Source organism: Genypterus blacodes, unplaced genomic scaffold (genome assembly GCF_046128005.1).
Source record: "Genypterus blacodes isolate CSIRO-AG114 ecotype Tasmania unplaced genomic scaffold, CSIRO-AGI_Gbla_v1 ptg000208l_1, whole genome shotgun sequence".
NCBI classification, from domain to species: domain Eukaryota; kingdom Metazoa; phylum Chordata; class Actinopteri; order Ophidiiformes; family Ophidiidae; genus Genypterus; species Genypterus blacodes.
The window spans coordinates 254364-270000 of NW_027467007.1; the positions used below are offsets into that span (position 1 = coordinate 254364).

At 50.7% G+C, this 15637-nt stretch overlaps 1 protein-coding gene across 2 annotated transcripts; it reads right to left on the bottom strand.

Moving 5' to 3' along the window:
* Positions 1-662: 662 nt before the first annotated feature.
* Positions 663-13163, bottom strand: mapk6 (mitogen-activated protein kinase 6). Of its 2 annotated transcripts, none has more exons than XM_076169577.1 (8): positions 12916-13163; positions 7998-8835; positions 7591-7908; positions 4089-4233; positions 3832-3996; positions 3496-3691; positions 3272-3389; positions 663-3142 (listed from the first exon to the last, which is right to left on the bottom strand). In XM_076169577.1, exons 2-8 carry the CDS (start codon positions 8232-8234, stop codon positions 2003-2005), a joined length of 2319 nt encoding a protein of 772 aa, XP_076025692.1. In that variant the 5' UTR covers positions 8235-8835; positions 12916-13163; the 3' UTR covers positions 663-2002. The 2 variants fall into 2 exon arrangements, with proteins under 2 accessions (XP_076025692.1, XP_076025693.1); XM_076169578.1 differs by lacking the exon at positions 12916-13163 and adding an exon at positions 9743-9871.
* Between the last annotated feature and the right edge of the window lie 2474 nt (positions 13164-15637).

Genomic DNA, 15637 nt, shown 5'->3' on the forward strand with positions numbered 1-15637 from the left:
GAAATTTACATACAAACATGTAAGGAAACAACATTCCCTCATGAGCAGAGACACAAAGACAAACTGCTCCTGTAAGAGGAGACACCTCAGGCAGAACAGAGGCCTGGGTGGACCGGTTAGGTTGAGAGAGAGAGAGAGAGAAAGGAGAGAAAGGAGGGAGGGAAAGGAGGGAGAACAGAGAGAGAAGAGAAAGGAGAGAAAGGAGTGAGAAAAGAGAGAGAGAGAGGGGCAGAGAGAAAAGAGAGAGAAGAGAAAGAAAAAGAAGGAGGGAGAGAGAGAGGCAGAGAGAAAGGAGAGAGAAGAGAAAGGAGAAAGGAGGGAGAGAACAGAGAGAGAAGAGAGAGAAGAGAAAAGAGGGAGAGAGAAGAGAAGAGAAGGGAAAGAGAGGGGCAGAGAGAGGAGAGAGGGGCAGGGAGAAAGAAAGGAGAGAGAAGAGAAAGGAGAAAGAAAAAAAGGGGAGAAGGGAGAGAACAGAGAAGTTAGGAGAGAGGCACAGCAACAACAAAACTAATGTAAATATGACTTTAATGACATCAGTCACAGGGTCTTCATCTCCAGAAGAACCTGAGAGAGGAGGAGGAGAGGAGCGAGCTCCAGGAGGAAGACTTTAGTTCTGAACAGAGAAGCTTCCTCCCTCCAAACAGACGACAGACTCAGTGAGATCTCTTTGCCAGTAATTTTTATTTTGTAGAACAGGGGAACCAACGATTACAAAAAAGTCCATAAATGTTCTACATGCTAAACCTTAACCTAAGTCATCATGCTTGCTTGGAAAAAAAGGATATAGAAATTTAATAAAAACGCACAATTAAAACTGACGTACAATATACTCACCTTAGTTAACGTGACTGTGTGTGTGTGTGTGTGTGTGCCCGCTCTGCCTCCATCCTTTCACATGACATGTAGATAAAAAAATTAAGACTTTCAGGCGCTTCTTTAAACCGTAGAGCATCTTCTTCTCTGAAAACACAAACAAAGAGAGGCGGACGAACGAACGGACGAACGAATCCTTTTTGGACGACATTGATGGAAAAATGGAAAATAAAAAGCCTCGCCTCTGCGTCGCTCCTAACCTCACACAAAACAAACACGCACACACGCGCCCACATAGTGCCGAAATGAAAAATGGAAGTCTGTTCAAGTCCTCGATCTCCAATAAATCACATTTTGAAATAAAAACACATTGTAAATAAATATCGCACGTCCGCTAGAAATAAATAATGATTGACTGAAAACACCTCACTATGTTAAATGCTAAAGAGTGAGACATGTCCCGTTCCGTCCACCTGACCAGGTGCGTTCCCGTGGTGACGATGGCCATGTGTGTGTTAAAGCACTAGTGCGGCTTCTTCTTCTTCGAGTGTCTTCTCGCGGCGGTTACCTTGAGGTAGATAACACGTTTACATCAATGTCTACAAGAATGGTTGCTGCTGGCATCGTGTGTCAGATTTACAGTATGAAAGGGTCGACAACAACCGAGCGCTCTCTTTGGGGGGGAGGGGAGGGGGAGGGGAGGGGGGAGTGTCCTTAAGTTAACCAAAACAAACACACAAACAAAAAGAGGCAGGAGAGTCGCCCCCCCGTCCTGCTGCGGCGGCGGCGGCTCTGTAGCTCCGCCCACAGCCACGGGGCGCTCCTGCCGTCCTCCTCTACTTCACGCCAAACCTCCCGCCGCCTCCGTCGCCACCTCCTCCCGCCCCGCTGCTCCCCCCCCCCCGCTCTGGGTTCCTCTACAGTACTTCAGTGTGTGAGTGAGTGAGTGAGGTGCCGGTTGAGCCTCGGTGATGAAGGCTCAGACTCTTAAATATCATCAACCACCCCTCAATCTGAACTCATAAAAAAAAAAAAAAAAACTAAATTAAAATGTAACTATAATAAAAAGGTATGAAATGATTCAAGTACAATAATAATAATAATAATAATAATGTGTCATATTATAAAAAACAACATGAGAGCAGAAGTGTGTGTGTTCTGCTGCAGGTGTGTGTTTTCTGCTGCAGGTCTAGTTCAGGTGTTTGAAGATGCTGCTGTACGTCTTGTGGGCGATCTGCGGCGAGCATTTGACCGCACACGGGCTGAGCGACGCCTGGATGGATTTCAAAGGCAGGTCGTCGCCGCCGTCGAAGCCAGGCAGCGCCAGAGCGTCCAGCTGCATGTTCAACACGATCTCCGTGTTCCGGCCCAGGAAGCCCTCGTCCGCCTCTCTCTCCCGCCCTTCCGACGGCTCCGTCTCGGCGGCGGCCACGCCCTCCTCCGCCGCCCCCTCGTCCTTCCTGCTGAACAGGCGGTCCAGGTAGCTGGTGTAACTGCTCTCCTTCTGCAGGTGGTCCTCTTTACGAATGTCCCAGCACGCCTCGTCTATCAGGCAGCCGTTCTCGCCCACGCGCTCGCCGCAGCCGAAGCTCTCCCACGGGCACGCGGGCCAGACGGCGTCGCCGCCGCCCACCACGCCCAGGCCGCCTCCCCCTCCCAGCTGGGCCAGGTTGACCAGGCACTTCTCCTCCTTCTCCTGGCTGATGGACTTGGACACGGAGCCGGAGCGAGGAGCCTCCAGCTGGGAGACGGAGGAGTTGAGCTCGTTCAGGAGGCCCACCTCGCTCAGGAGGCCTACCTCGCTCAGGAGGCCCACCTCGTTCAGGAGGCTGGCCTCTGGACACGGCTCCGGCTGCAGGCTCAGTTTGATGGTGCTGGCGATGAAAGAGTCAAAGTCAAAGCCGGGGTTCTGCTGGCTGGGGGCCTGAGTCTGGTGCTTCTCCTGCTCCCGGTCCTTCTCAGCTGGACTCTGGATCTTCTCCGCCTCCTTCAGAGCGATCTGAGCCTTCACCAGCCCGTTCTTCTCACACTTGCTCTTGGCCTTGCCGGCCTTCTCCTTGCTCTGCTGCTCCTTCCAGTTGGAGAGGTCGATGATGAGCTTGGGTTCGTAGTAGTGGTTGACCTCGCTGTCCCTCCACACCAGGTTGTCCAGGTAGGACGGAGACACGGCCTTGTAGTTGCAGGTGTGGCTGCACTGCAGGTCACAGTATTTGTTCTCATGGTGGTCGTCCTGCCAGGAGCGCTCCGGCGGGAACAGGGTGGAGTAGTCGAAGGACGGCTCATCGAGGAACTTCTCCCGCTCTCCGTCAGCGTATTTCCGAGGATCGACCTGGAGACAGAGAGGGAACATGAAGAGATCAGTCAGAGGCAGAGTCACATGAACCTCCATGAAGTTCTCACACGGCTGAAGGAGAAGCTTCAGCTCGTTATGTGCGTGTGTGTGGCTGCTCACACACACCTGGACCTCCTCCTCGTCCGTGACGTCAGAGAGGGCCCTGGGGTCGACCTGCACCTCCTCTGGGTCATGGGTGCTGTGCAAGTGCCAGTCAACCTCCGACAACTGGCTTTCATGATACCTGATGGAGAAGGAGAGAGTGTTAGTCCACAGAGACAGACTGAATGCCTACACACACAGATCTGGTGTCATCGGGGCCTGAGGACCCCCCTGGCTCTGGACCGTACCTGTCCCAGGTGTGGCTGTGGCTCTGGTCCATCAGGAGGATGTCGTCTACCTCATCCTCAATGTGGAAAGGGTGCAAAGAAACGGGCTCGTCCAGGGGGAAGGAGTAGTCGGCCATGTAGGGGTGAGCCAGGGCCTCCTCTGCTGTCAGGCGGTCCATGGGGTTAAAGGTCAGGATCCTCTCCAGGAAGTCCAGGGCTGAGGAGACAAGAAGAGGAGACGATGAGATGATGTTACATCCAAGTGTAAGAGAGAGAGTGAGTGAGTGAGTGAGTGAGTGAGTGAGTGAGTGAGTGAGTGAGTGAGTGAGTGAGTGAGTGTGTGTAGAGGACACCCACCTTGGGGACTGACGTCGGGCAGCAGTTTGGCCAGGGGTGTGTGTGGCTGGGACATGTCGTTGCGGAGGAAGACGGGGATGACGCTGTGCAGCTCCTGCCTGTCTTCCTCCCTCAGCACGGGGATGGACTCCAGGATCAGCTGCATCTGCTCCAGCTCATGGGCCCCTGAGACAGAGTCACAGCAGGAGGCAGAGTGAGTGTGTGTGTCTCTGTGTGTGTCTGTGTGTGTGACCTCTTCACTCTGATCCCTCTCGTACCTGCAAACAGGGTTTTCCCGGTGAGCATCTCGGCGAAGATGCAGCCGGCGGCCCACATGTCGATGGCTTTGGTGTAGTTGTTAGGAGAGAGCAGCAGGCGAGGAGATCTGTACCACTTAGTGACCAGACCTTCAGAGAGGTGACCCTGAAGAACACAACACACAGGGGTCAGACTCTCACACACACACACACTCTTGTATTAACAGCCATCAGGGCTGCAGCTCTGCTCTGGTCTCTGTCACAGATCCACATAATGAGCTTCTTCACGCTGCTTACATGCCTCTGTCACACAACACGCCTGTGGCCTGGAGTTCCAGAGGCAGAGCTCTGAACCCTCTAACCCCTCAGCCCCCCCTTCCTCCTCCTGGGCCCTCCTCCACAGAGACAATGAGCCCGGAGAGAGAGAGAGAGAGAGGGCGAGCGGACACGTGCCGGCAGCGTCAGCAGTCTGACAGCAGCGTAACCCCCCCGCTCCAGTGACACCAATCGGCCCCCCCCCTCCCCCCCTCACCTACGCAGGCTGCTCACAGGGACACTCGACACAAAGGCTGACGACCTGTTTGAGTGCGTGTGTGTGTGGGTAGGGACACTGAGGGGGGAGGGGAGGCGGTCAAACAACACCCCCCCCCCCCACACACACACACACACACAGGCCTCGTGAAGCGGCCAGGCAGTGGTGAGACAGAAATGGCCGACGGTCTCACCGCTGACAGGCTCCAGTTTCTGCCCTAATTTAGCAGCAAATACTTGATAGTGTTACTATCCTCTCTCTCTCTCCCCTCTCTCTCTCTCTCTCTACTCTGGTGTCCAAACAAAGTGCCTCACTGCCTCAACTGCTGTCAATCAAACAGCCTTAGATCAAGCAGCTGATCTGCTCCTCTGGCCTCCAACCAGACACGGAGGCCCCATGAAACTAATCTACATGGAGATCCAGGTACTAAACATGAGGAGCCTAAAGCAGCTGATTCATGTGTGTGTGTGTGTGTGTGTTGCGACACAGCTGCAGATTAGGTTCACTTCAAAGAGTGTGTGTGTGTGTGTTGCGTAAAGGCCAGACTCTGTCCTGGACTCTGAGCTGCTGCAGGTGAGCGTCTGAGCTGAGGAGGAAGAGGACTCCAGAGCTTCATCAGAGACAGAGAGAGAGAGAGAGACAGAGAGAGAGAGACAGAGACAGAGGACTCTGATGAAGCTCTGGGTTCAGATGGAGACTCCACATCTCATCTGGAACATGATGTCATACCTCAACATGACCTCATTAAGATGATCTAACCTGAGATAGGAGCAGACTGAAGCCACGACCATCAGCAGGTCAGAACAGAGGTCAGCTGTCTAACACACACACACACACAACCTGGTAGCTAGCATCACATTCTGCACGTTGTGGTCTTGGTCTCTCTCACACACACACACACACACACACACACACACACACACACACACTTGGCTCACTCCACCAACAGTATGCCTTCATGTCTTGGCTTCCTGAAGTGAGACTGATGGCAGCCACAGTAGTGAACACAATGTGGTGTGGAGTCGTTCATTATGTTCCCTCAACACAAGAGACTCTGACTGTCAGGCTGCTGAGTCAGAACCAGAACCAGCAGAAGGTCCAGATGGGGGGGAGGACACACACACACAGAGAGAGGCGAGCCCCCACAGAAGGACAAAGAGAGAGAGAGAGACTCAGGACTGGAAAGCTGGAAGGCTTCACGGGAATTCTTGCCATTCTTGATCACGGGCCACCAGGAGTGTGTGCCACGGGATCCAGAGAGAGACACACACACACACACACAGGTCAGGACTCCACACAATGGATCCTGGCTCTCATGTTCTCTCCCTGCTCCAGATACGGCACACACACACACACACACTCTGACACACACAGGAGGATCAAAGGGGAGCGGCCTTAAGGCAAATAAGGACTTATGCTTCCATTAACTTAAGGCAGCAGCGTAGGAGTGGGAATGTGGCAGACGGACGGGTGCACGCATTTGGAGCGCACGTTCCTGAAACGCTGCCAAGATCTGAGGCCGCCCCGGCGAAAGAGCCTGCCTTTATTTAGACGCCAGGTTATTCAGACCACATGCACTCGCTCAACCGGCCGCTCTGGCTCAGAGTAAACTAGCTGCTGGTGAAGGAACCCGGTGTGTAGGTCACCTCAGGCTCTGAGGCCTACAGGAGCAGCCGGGGGTCAGGTGAGGGCACACAGGATCCTCTCTCTCTCTCTCTCTGATCAGCTGAAGACAACACACACACAGATTCTATCAGCTGGACTGCAGGAGCCATGTAGAGTTACAGCTGAAACCAAAACCAGAGCTCTGTCTCTGTGATCTAAGCTCAGGTTTTATTTTTAGCTTCACCACAGTGAGATTAACTTCCTGTGTATCACAACCATGACTGATTATCAATACTTGTAGGTCAGGAGAACGCCCCTGAGCCTCTGGGTGAGATGTTCCTACTCCACAGCAGCACACACGTGTGGAGCATGATCACACACACACGTCACATTATGATGACATGTAGCTGTGTGAACGCAGCCCTGCAGAGGAAAGATGATGTCACCCCAAACCGCTCACAGACAGGAAGAAAGAGAGCAGTGCGACACATCCTGAGCGAGGAGTGGAGTAACAACAAGAGGGCGGTTACCGGAACGACACTGCGTGAGAGTTTCACCTCTTCCCGACAGAGCAGCCGGCCTCCTTCCTGCTGCGGCGGTGCTTTGACTCACATCACAACAAGCACACGCATAAGGGGTTTACAAAGTTACAGAGGCATCAAGAGATCTCTGTGCCAGGACCGAGAGTGAAAGATGAGTGTGAGTGTGAGTGAGAGTGAGAGTGTGTGATGTGGCGGTAAACAACTGGCGAGGGCGTAGAGCAGCCAGAGGGATTACATCACGTGAGGCCACTTCAGACTGGCCGGTGACTAATGTGAGACACGTGTGAGCATCTGACTCCTCTGAAGCTCTGAGGAGATCCAGCAGCTCCAGAGACAGAACACACCGCTGAGAAGAATGTCCTCATCCCTCTGAGGGACGGACAGACGCACTTCACTGGACCATGAAGCTCAACTACAAACCAAAACAACGGACCTCTCACAGCTTCCTCCTGTGATCTGAGTCTGTATCCAGAGTCCAGAGTGTTTTTGTTATTGAAGGCACTGCTCTAAATGAAACAAACCAATGTTCCCAGAATTGTTGTTCCGCAGCCTCGGTTCTCCCGAGAAGGGAAACGGAGGCGTTACCATGAGGAGGCACATCCTGTCTTGTTTACTTCCTGCAGAGAACCTGCTCCCCCCCCCCGGGAGCGCCGCTTTACTGGGGCTATGGCACCATTTGTCAGGGCAACAAAGCACTCATCCTCCGGCCCACACTAGGCAAACAAGCCTGTTTACACTTCCTGAAGCAATAATGCACACCGGCTCTCACTTCACACACCTACACAAATCCCTCTGCACACACTGCCAGCACACACGCATGACTGACTGTAGCTGCTGGTCCTACCTTGTGAGAGTAGTGCGGGTCCATGATGCGGGCCAGGCCAAAGTCCCCGATCTTCAGTACCAGGTCCTCCGTGTTGACAAACAGGTTGGCGGGCTTGAGGTCTCGGTGCAGCACGTTGGCTGAGTGGATGTACTTGAGCCCACGGAGGAGCTGGTACATGAAGAGGCGAGCGTGGCCCTCAGAGAGAAGGCCCCTCTCCAGCAGCTGGCACAGGTCCGTCTCCATGTACTCCTGCACGATGTAGACCGAGTTCACCTCCGTCAGAGACACCACGTCCTCCGTTAACCTGCGGCCGTTTGGGCCCAGGGTCTCAAACACCTGCAGAGCAACACAGAATAATGGTCAACAACAAGAAGGATCGTTAATAGAATCATTTCCTGCCACACACAGGAAGTCCCAGCCCTCACCTTGACGATGTTGTCGTGGTCCAGGCGTCTGATAATCTTGATTTCTCGCAGTGCGTGCTTCACACTCTGGGGATCCGTCAGGATGATCTTCTTCACAGCTACACGCTTGTCACACTCCGTGTCCACCGCTGAGAACACCAGGCCGTTGCCCCCGTAGCCCAGAGGCTTCAGGTCCATGTAACGGGAGCCCAGGTCGAAGCCGTGGATGTTCATCAGGGACTCAAACTTCTCTGCCATGATGAAGGTTTGGGGCTTTTACACTGAGCTTCCTATTCCTGTCTGCTGTCTCCAACGCTGTGCCTGTGGCCTTTAGAGGCCAATGGAACCTTGTGAGATGACAACAGAGCAACCTGAACCCCTCAACGATCCCAAATCTCCCCGTCTAAGCCTTCACTGTCACAAGAGGGACTCTAACCTGTCGGCAAACATGCTTTCCATCTCGACTAAAGGGGGCAAATTTCAAAGAAAGGGGGAAAACAATGATCTAGTGGCCTAGTGTTTTAAAGACTCAATGGAATGGACTTTGAGACCAATTTAAAAAGCACTGAAACTATGTGAAACAATAAAAGCCTGTGTGTCGTTGCGTCCTCACAGTGCAGAGACATTCAGTGTGCGACCGGTCCTGAGCTGCTTCATGCTAATGTGCCACAATGCACTGCTTGATTTGTTTGTATTTATTTGTCTTTTTCTTTTTTTTTGGACTTTACCAATCAACTGGCCTGATCTGAAGGGGCTGAAATGAGTCTGGACTGGAGAGTTCAGAGGGATTCAGTGATCAGGTGGCTCAAGCTCGCCACAGTCGCAGTCAAAACTATCCTCCATTTTACTTGGGTACAACCTAAAAGAGAGAGGGACAAGCAAGGGAAGGGACAAGAAATAAGCGTGAGCCCCAGACACGAAGAGTAACATGACATCATTTGACATTAGATCAGTCAGCAGACACACACACACACACGATACGGCCCCAGGAACTTAAATGTAACGTTTGAGTTCCTGGAAGCACAATGTGTCGGCAAAGGAGCCTTAATGCTCCCCAGTCGCTTTAATGGTCCATATAATACATCAGGGGAATTCACGGCACCGAGACTAAACAACACAATGACTAAAAAAGCAGGACAAATCTGATTCACCAGCTCAGACCAAAACTATTTATTCCAGCGTGGTGCGTTTAATGGAAAGAACCCCCACCACTCCCCTCCCCCGCCCGCCCGCTTCAGGGCGCTCGTTTGTCCGGTTCCTGGTATAACTCAAACTGTGAGCTAATCTTCTGTCATGGTGCTAAAATGCGCTTTGTGGAGGTGTAATAAATATTCCATCATGTGAAAAATGAGCTGTTGTGCCGCGTTTGTCTGTATTTCAGCGCATATGTGGCCTTCACGGGTCTGTGGCTGACTGGCGGAAAACAGACGAAATGGAAGCGGACTGAGCGAAAGCGAGTCGGCTTGAAATCGCTAAACCGTAACCATCATATTAACAACACTATACACACTCATATGATTAAATGTACACACCGGTATCATCTGTACATTAAGCTATAACCAGGAACTCCCGGTAATGTTCGGGGGTAACCCGGTGATACCGCGAACAAAGGAGCCGTTGTTGGCGACGGCTCCTGACTACGTGGTAGAGCAGCAGCACAAAGCCGACGTCGCCTAAACCGCTCGACACGACCACAGGCGGACTTGTAAGAAGAAAACAAACGTGTATATATCCGCCATTAAACAGAGGAAGAAGAGGACACTTACAATGCTCGTCCGTCGCATCAGATTATGTTTTATTGGTCATAAATGTCCGCGGCGGGGTGGCTGCGCTCCGCTCGCGCTGCTCTGCGGATCTCTCGCTATCGCCATTCGAGCTGGGCGGAGTTAAGGGAAGCAGCAGCGCGTGCGTCATAGGATGCCTTCAAGGATTGTTGGGAATAGCCCTACTCTGAATTACCCATGACTTTATGGAAACATTAAGCGACTCGGTTGTCAAGTGTGTCCTTTTTTATTGAAAGGCCAAGAAATAAGTCAATAATCAAAGCAATATCTTATAAACTGCAATACATATATAATTGAGATAAAGTCCCAGCATAGCTCCCGGTTTCTGGAGTGCCTTTATGTAAAGTTTGGAAAGATTTCCTGTCTGCATATTGCCATTGTGTCCTTGCACCTCTGCACTACTTCGTTTCTGAAGCTTCTGATTGCAATTATTCGATATCAGTATTAGATTTAATGTTTTTGTTTGTTTTGTTTTTGAGTTTAAGAACACAAGAAAAGTCTTATATTTACCACTTGAGACGTTATAGTTCCGAGCAGTACTTGAACGCAGCCAGGGTCATTCAGCACTTATAATAAACAATAGCGCAACAATAATCTTTATTTATATGAACAATTACGCGATTTGTAACAAAGCTGTAAATATATAATTAGGCGAAGCCACTAACAACTAACTTGTTCTGATCAAACGAACAAGAAAACGAAAGAAAGAGAAATGTTGGAGGATTGATTATAACTTTTTTGTTGTATCTATTATATGTCTTTATCCGGAACTTAACTGATGAAAGTATACTAATATATCCTCTCTAATGCCTCTTCAAACATCTTAATTCCCCGCTCAGTGTTGTGACTTATTCTCTGCTCCTCCTCTGCAGATGGGATGTTATGAATTCCTGGGTTGAGTTTACAGCGATTTGTTTTTCCGTTTGTTTTCTCCCCTGATGGCATGAATGTTGTTTTGCGTCGCATTATCAGGATCCGTGAGCAAAGCCCCGCTCAGCTCACAGTTCACTGCGGCCATCTGGCAGCGGGACGCCCAGAGCTGCTGGGTTTCCCCCGCACATCACATCTCAGGCTTTAATAAGTCCGTGACCAAATTGTGAGATACAACACCTAACGAGATGTTCCGATTGTCACTCAGCCCGCACAGAGTGGATGCTGATGCTGTGAATGGACGGAAGAGGGGCGGGCAGCAGCAGCATCGCAGCATCGCAGCATCACAGCTGCAGCATTCATCAGCATCCGCAGACCATGTGAGCGCCCATGTGCCCGGGAATGCAGATGAGCGTCACAGGCCGGGATGGGCCACTACAGTCTGCGGGGCCCGGAGCCTGGTGAGGGGTATGCGGGCTGCGACAAGACTGGGACAGACAGGGACAGGCTGGGGCAGGCTTGGGTAGACTGGGACAGATGGAGACAGACTGGGACACTGGGACAGGCTAGGACAGACTTGGACGGACTGGGACAGACAGAGACAGACTGGGACAGGGACAGACAGAGACAGACTGGGACAGACAGAGACAGATGAGGACAGACTGGGACAGGCTGGGACAAGCTGGGACAGGCTGGGACAGGCTGGGACAGACTGGGACAGGCTGGGACAGACTGGGACAGATGAGGACAGACTGGGACAGACTGGGACAGGCTGGGACAGACTGGGACAGATGAGGACAGACTGGGACAGGCTGGGACAGACTGGGACAGATGAGGACAGACTGGGACATGCTGGGACAGACTGGGACAGACTGGGACTGTCCCAGCTTGGGGCTTTTAGTTCAGACTGTGTCAGGAATCAAATATGACCCCTGAAGGGATTTAAAGTGCATCTTTGTTGAGCAATAGTGAGTTTGTGTGCAGCTGATCAGACCTGACGAACTCTGACATGTTTATTATGACATGCTATAGTTTATCTATTGCACATCATAACGAATAGGATTAGTAATACATTTTCTGCAAACATAGAACTGCAACAGAGGCCCAACTAAAGAAACACTACAGTGAGTTCTGATATTTGCTTCTCCTCCTCTACTGAAAGGTCAGGGGTCATCCTTGTGCAGCTCTGTGACACATGACAGATCCAGGAGATCTCTGCTCTTGGAAGTCTTTACATGACATCATCATCATTTGTTGAGTTGTACATGTGTGACGACAGCTGTTGGGGCCTTCCTGTACTTGAATGGATGTGGGTCATAAATAGAAGCTACATATCTCATGCTACCTGTGGGGGAGACGAGATAATTCCCCCTGTGTGTGTGTGTGTGTGTGTGTGTGTGTGTGTGTGTGTGTGTGTGTGTGTGTGTGTGAATGACCCACTATTGACTAATGAACCTCAACCTATCATGGTTATGTAAGTGTGTTAGGTGCAGTGTGTCATGCTGTTGTAATTACAGCTGGAGGGACGGGAACACACTGGCAGCACATCAGTCTGTGCGTGTGTGTGTGTAGACTGTAGACAAGACACACCCACTGACACCTCAAGACTGAACATTCTAGCAAATTTGCATATTGACTCTTAGCCGACACAAAGATGAAGCGAGGGGCCGGATCGTCTCACTCTGACCTTTACAGTAAACGTGCTGATGTGTAGTGACAACGTTTCTCCACCAGGTTTATTATTCACTGCACTCACACACTGCAGGAGAGAAACTAATGAGGTGAAATCAACCTAATATCAATTTAACATGGTGAGCACTAACATCTTATCTTCACCCCATGAGATTAGAGTGTGTGTGTGTGTGTGTGTGTGTGTGTGTGTGTGTGTGTGTGCCTGTGTGTGTGTGTGTGTGCCTGTGTGTGTGTGAGTGCAGTTCTGATGCTCAGTGAAAACCAAAGCAAACAAACATTGCTCTGTTCCAATAGAGGGTCTTGTTTGTTTAGTGCCGGATGTTCCTTATGTGATGAGTGGAGTGTGTACCTGCTGTGTATGCCCATCTGCATGCAGGTGATGGTCCTATTGACACACACACAGACACACACCCACACAGCCTCTCAAGTCTTGGCAAACACACTCTGTATATTCATATCTCATCTCATGTCTCCTTCCCGTTCATTCATTCCCCACACAGAATAACTCAGAACAGATCAACCTTTACTTCTCCCCACAGTCGTCATGTCCCTGTCATCATTCGTCTGCTTGAAAAGTTAAATGTGACACTTACCAAGGCTGGAATCCTCCTGTGGCAAAGGGAGCAACATTGTAGAGGAATGATTAGTCCATCCAAGAGAAGAATATAAGTCCAGCAGACACACAGCAGAGCAGGGCTGTATGCAGAGTTAGAGAGAGAGGTAGTGCTGCCCTGTCTATAGGTGTGTGTGTGTGTGTGTGTGTGTCAGCGTGTGGGTCAGCGTGTTCTCTGAGTCCTGGCTGTGTGATCTCTTCTTACTCCATGTGCCTCTGATTGTGAGGCGGAGCTCCATGGAGAGTTAATATAGGTCCGGCTGGAGAGGGGAGGAGACTCCACTGTGTATGGCTCTGCTGTCAGTGTGTGTGTCAGAGCCACACAGCGAGGGCGAACACCTCTCTCTCTCTCCCCCCCTCTCTCTCCCTCCCTCTCTCTCTTTGTCAACCCCCTCTCTCTCTCCCCCTCACTCTCTCGCTCTTTGTCACCCCCTCTCTCTCTCATTTACAGATCTGCTCTCTCTCTCTTCTCCCCCCCCCCCCCTCCCCTCTCTCTCACTCCCTCACTCACTCTCTCTCTCTCTCTGTCCCCCGTCTCTCTCTCATTTACAGATCTGCTCTCCCTCTCATTGTCCCTGTTGTGCTCTGGTGTGTTGTAACAGAGAGGACAGGCTTGTCTGTGGCCTTTAGTGAAACATTAGATTTACTCTCAGTCTCTAGTTTAATGTGTCGTATTGGATTACATAAAGTGTCAATTTTTAACCCAGAAACAAAAACCTTTCTAAACTGTCTAAGTATAAACAAGTTCTCCCTCACGTTACAAACACAATCGTTGATTTCCGCCTCATACTGAAGCAGACCGTGATGTTGTTCTGCGGGGAGTGTGTGTGTGTGTGTGTGTGTGTGTGTGTGTGTGTCCAGTAGCAGCGGGGGGGCGCTGACATTGTGTGTGTTCGAGTGCCAGGCGAGCTTCAGAGCTGATTGCATTCCAGCATGTTGGCTCTGGTTTCTCACGCTTTCCTTCACAAATCTGCCTTTTCCTTCTTGAAGCCATATTTGTTGTCGTTCTCACATTCTCACTCAGCGTCTATCACTCCGTCTCTCACCCTCCACGCCTGCCAGACTCTCCCAGCTGGCTGCTCGCTCTCCTCCGTCTCCATCCGTTTCTCAGGGCAGGTGCCGGCGTCTTTGCGGATATCCATGTTTGGAGTGTGAATATTCTGAAATGTGTGTGTGTGTGTGTGCGTGTGTGTGTGTTTGATGTACACACCAGGCTGCTGCAGGGACAGAGAGTCTATACCAGCTGCATGTTCCTGCTCTCTGCTCTTGGCCCAGGGTCTCACTGTGAGCTGCAGCGTTTAGATTTTCCTCCAAATACTAATAAATATTTGTATTGACGACACAGAGGGAAAGAAAACAAGCATGAATGAGAGCATGAACATGTGATTCACACGTGAATGAGGTGGAAAAGGAAACAAAGCAGCAGTGACACAGCTCAGCAGATCACAATATAACCATGAGATTCAGAAAATACTCTTATGAGTCCTTCTAGGAGAGGATTGAAGGCCATGAAGGCACCATGACAGTCAGAGGAATCTATGGACTATGGGCAAGAGGATCCACATGACAGCCGTTCATTAATTGATCACTGATTACCAGGGACTGTTGCGTAACAATAACTTGGAAAAGCAATATGGTCAGCAGTAAATGTCTAATAACTAATATGTGTCTGCTGTTATGAGACATCCTGTCCCCCTGAACCAGGACTCAAGGTGCAGGACGCTCCAAGGTGCAGGACGCTCCAGGCCCACTTTGAGCCTTACATGTGATCCACACACACACACACACACACACACACACACACACACACACACACACACACACACACACACACACACACACACACACACACACACACACACACACACACACACACACACACACAGGCTCACTGCAGATATAACACAACTCAGGTATTTCACAGTGATGTGTAAGAGGCCAACGCGGACTGTGTGTGTGTGTGTGTGTGTGTGTGTAAGAGTGTGCAAAGGACAAATATGTCCACATCTAGTTTGCGTAATCTGCTCCCTCTTTGTGTTTCCACAGCAGTGTCATCTCTGAGTCTTTGGGCAATCACGAGCGTTTGAAATGCAGAGATAAGAGTGAACGACTCTGTTCCTGCACGATAACAGGACACATTGATGGATTTGTTAAATGAGTCCGATGCAGGAGTTTGGAGTGAGACCGCACGGTGATAAGGCCGGACGGAGAGTCACTTAGCTGAGAGTCACAGCGGAGACACACACACACACACAGAGAGGAGGATGATGAACACACGCTGCTGCTCCAGGATACACTAACACATCAGCGCACACACTCCATCCTTTTTTGCCTGGTAATTGTGTCTCTACCCAAGGACAGACGAGCTCCATTCAGCCGCTGGACTGAAAGACTCATGAGGGAGCGGTGTTACATAACGCACAACACGGCCTGCTGACCTAGAATCAACGTTATTCTCTTTCTATCTCACTTTACTTGGTGATGTACGTACTGTATGTGGAGAGCATCTGTTATTATGTGTGGAGGAGCTGCAAGGTTAACAGGAGCGTTGCTCACAAAACAACATCTTGAACATCTGTAGCATTCTGAGGATGAAGTGAGAGGCTAAGCTACAGGGAAATGATCATTAAGAACACGTTCACACATTCATACATGATGGAGCCCAGCAGGGGACAAGAGGAGGAAATACAATGGAGAATTTG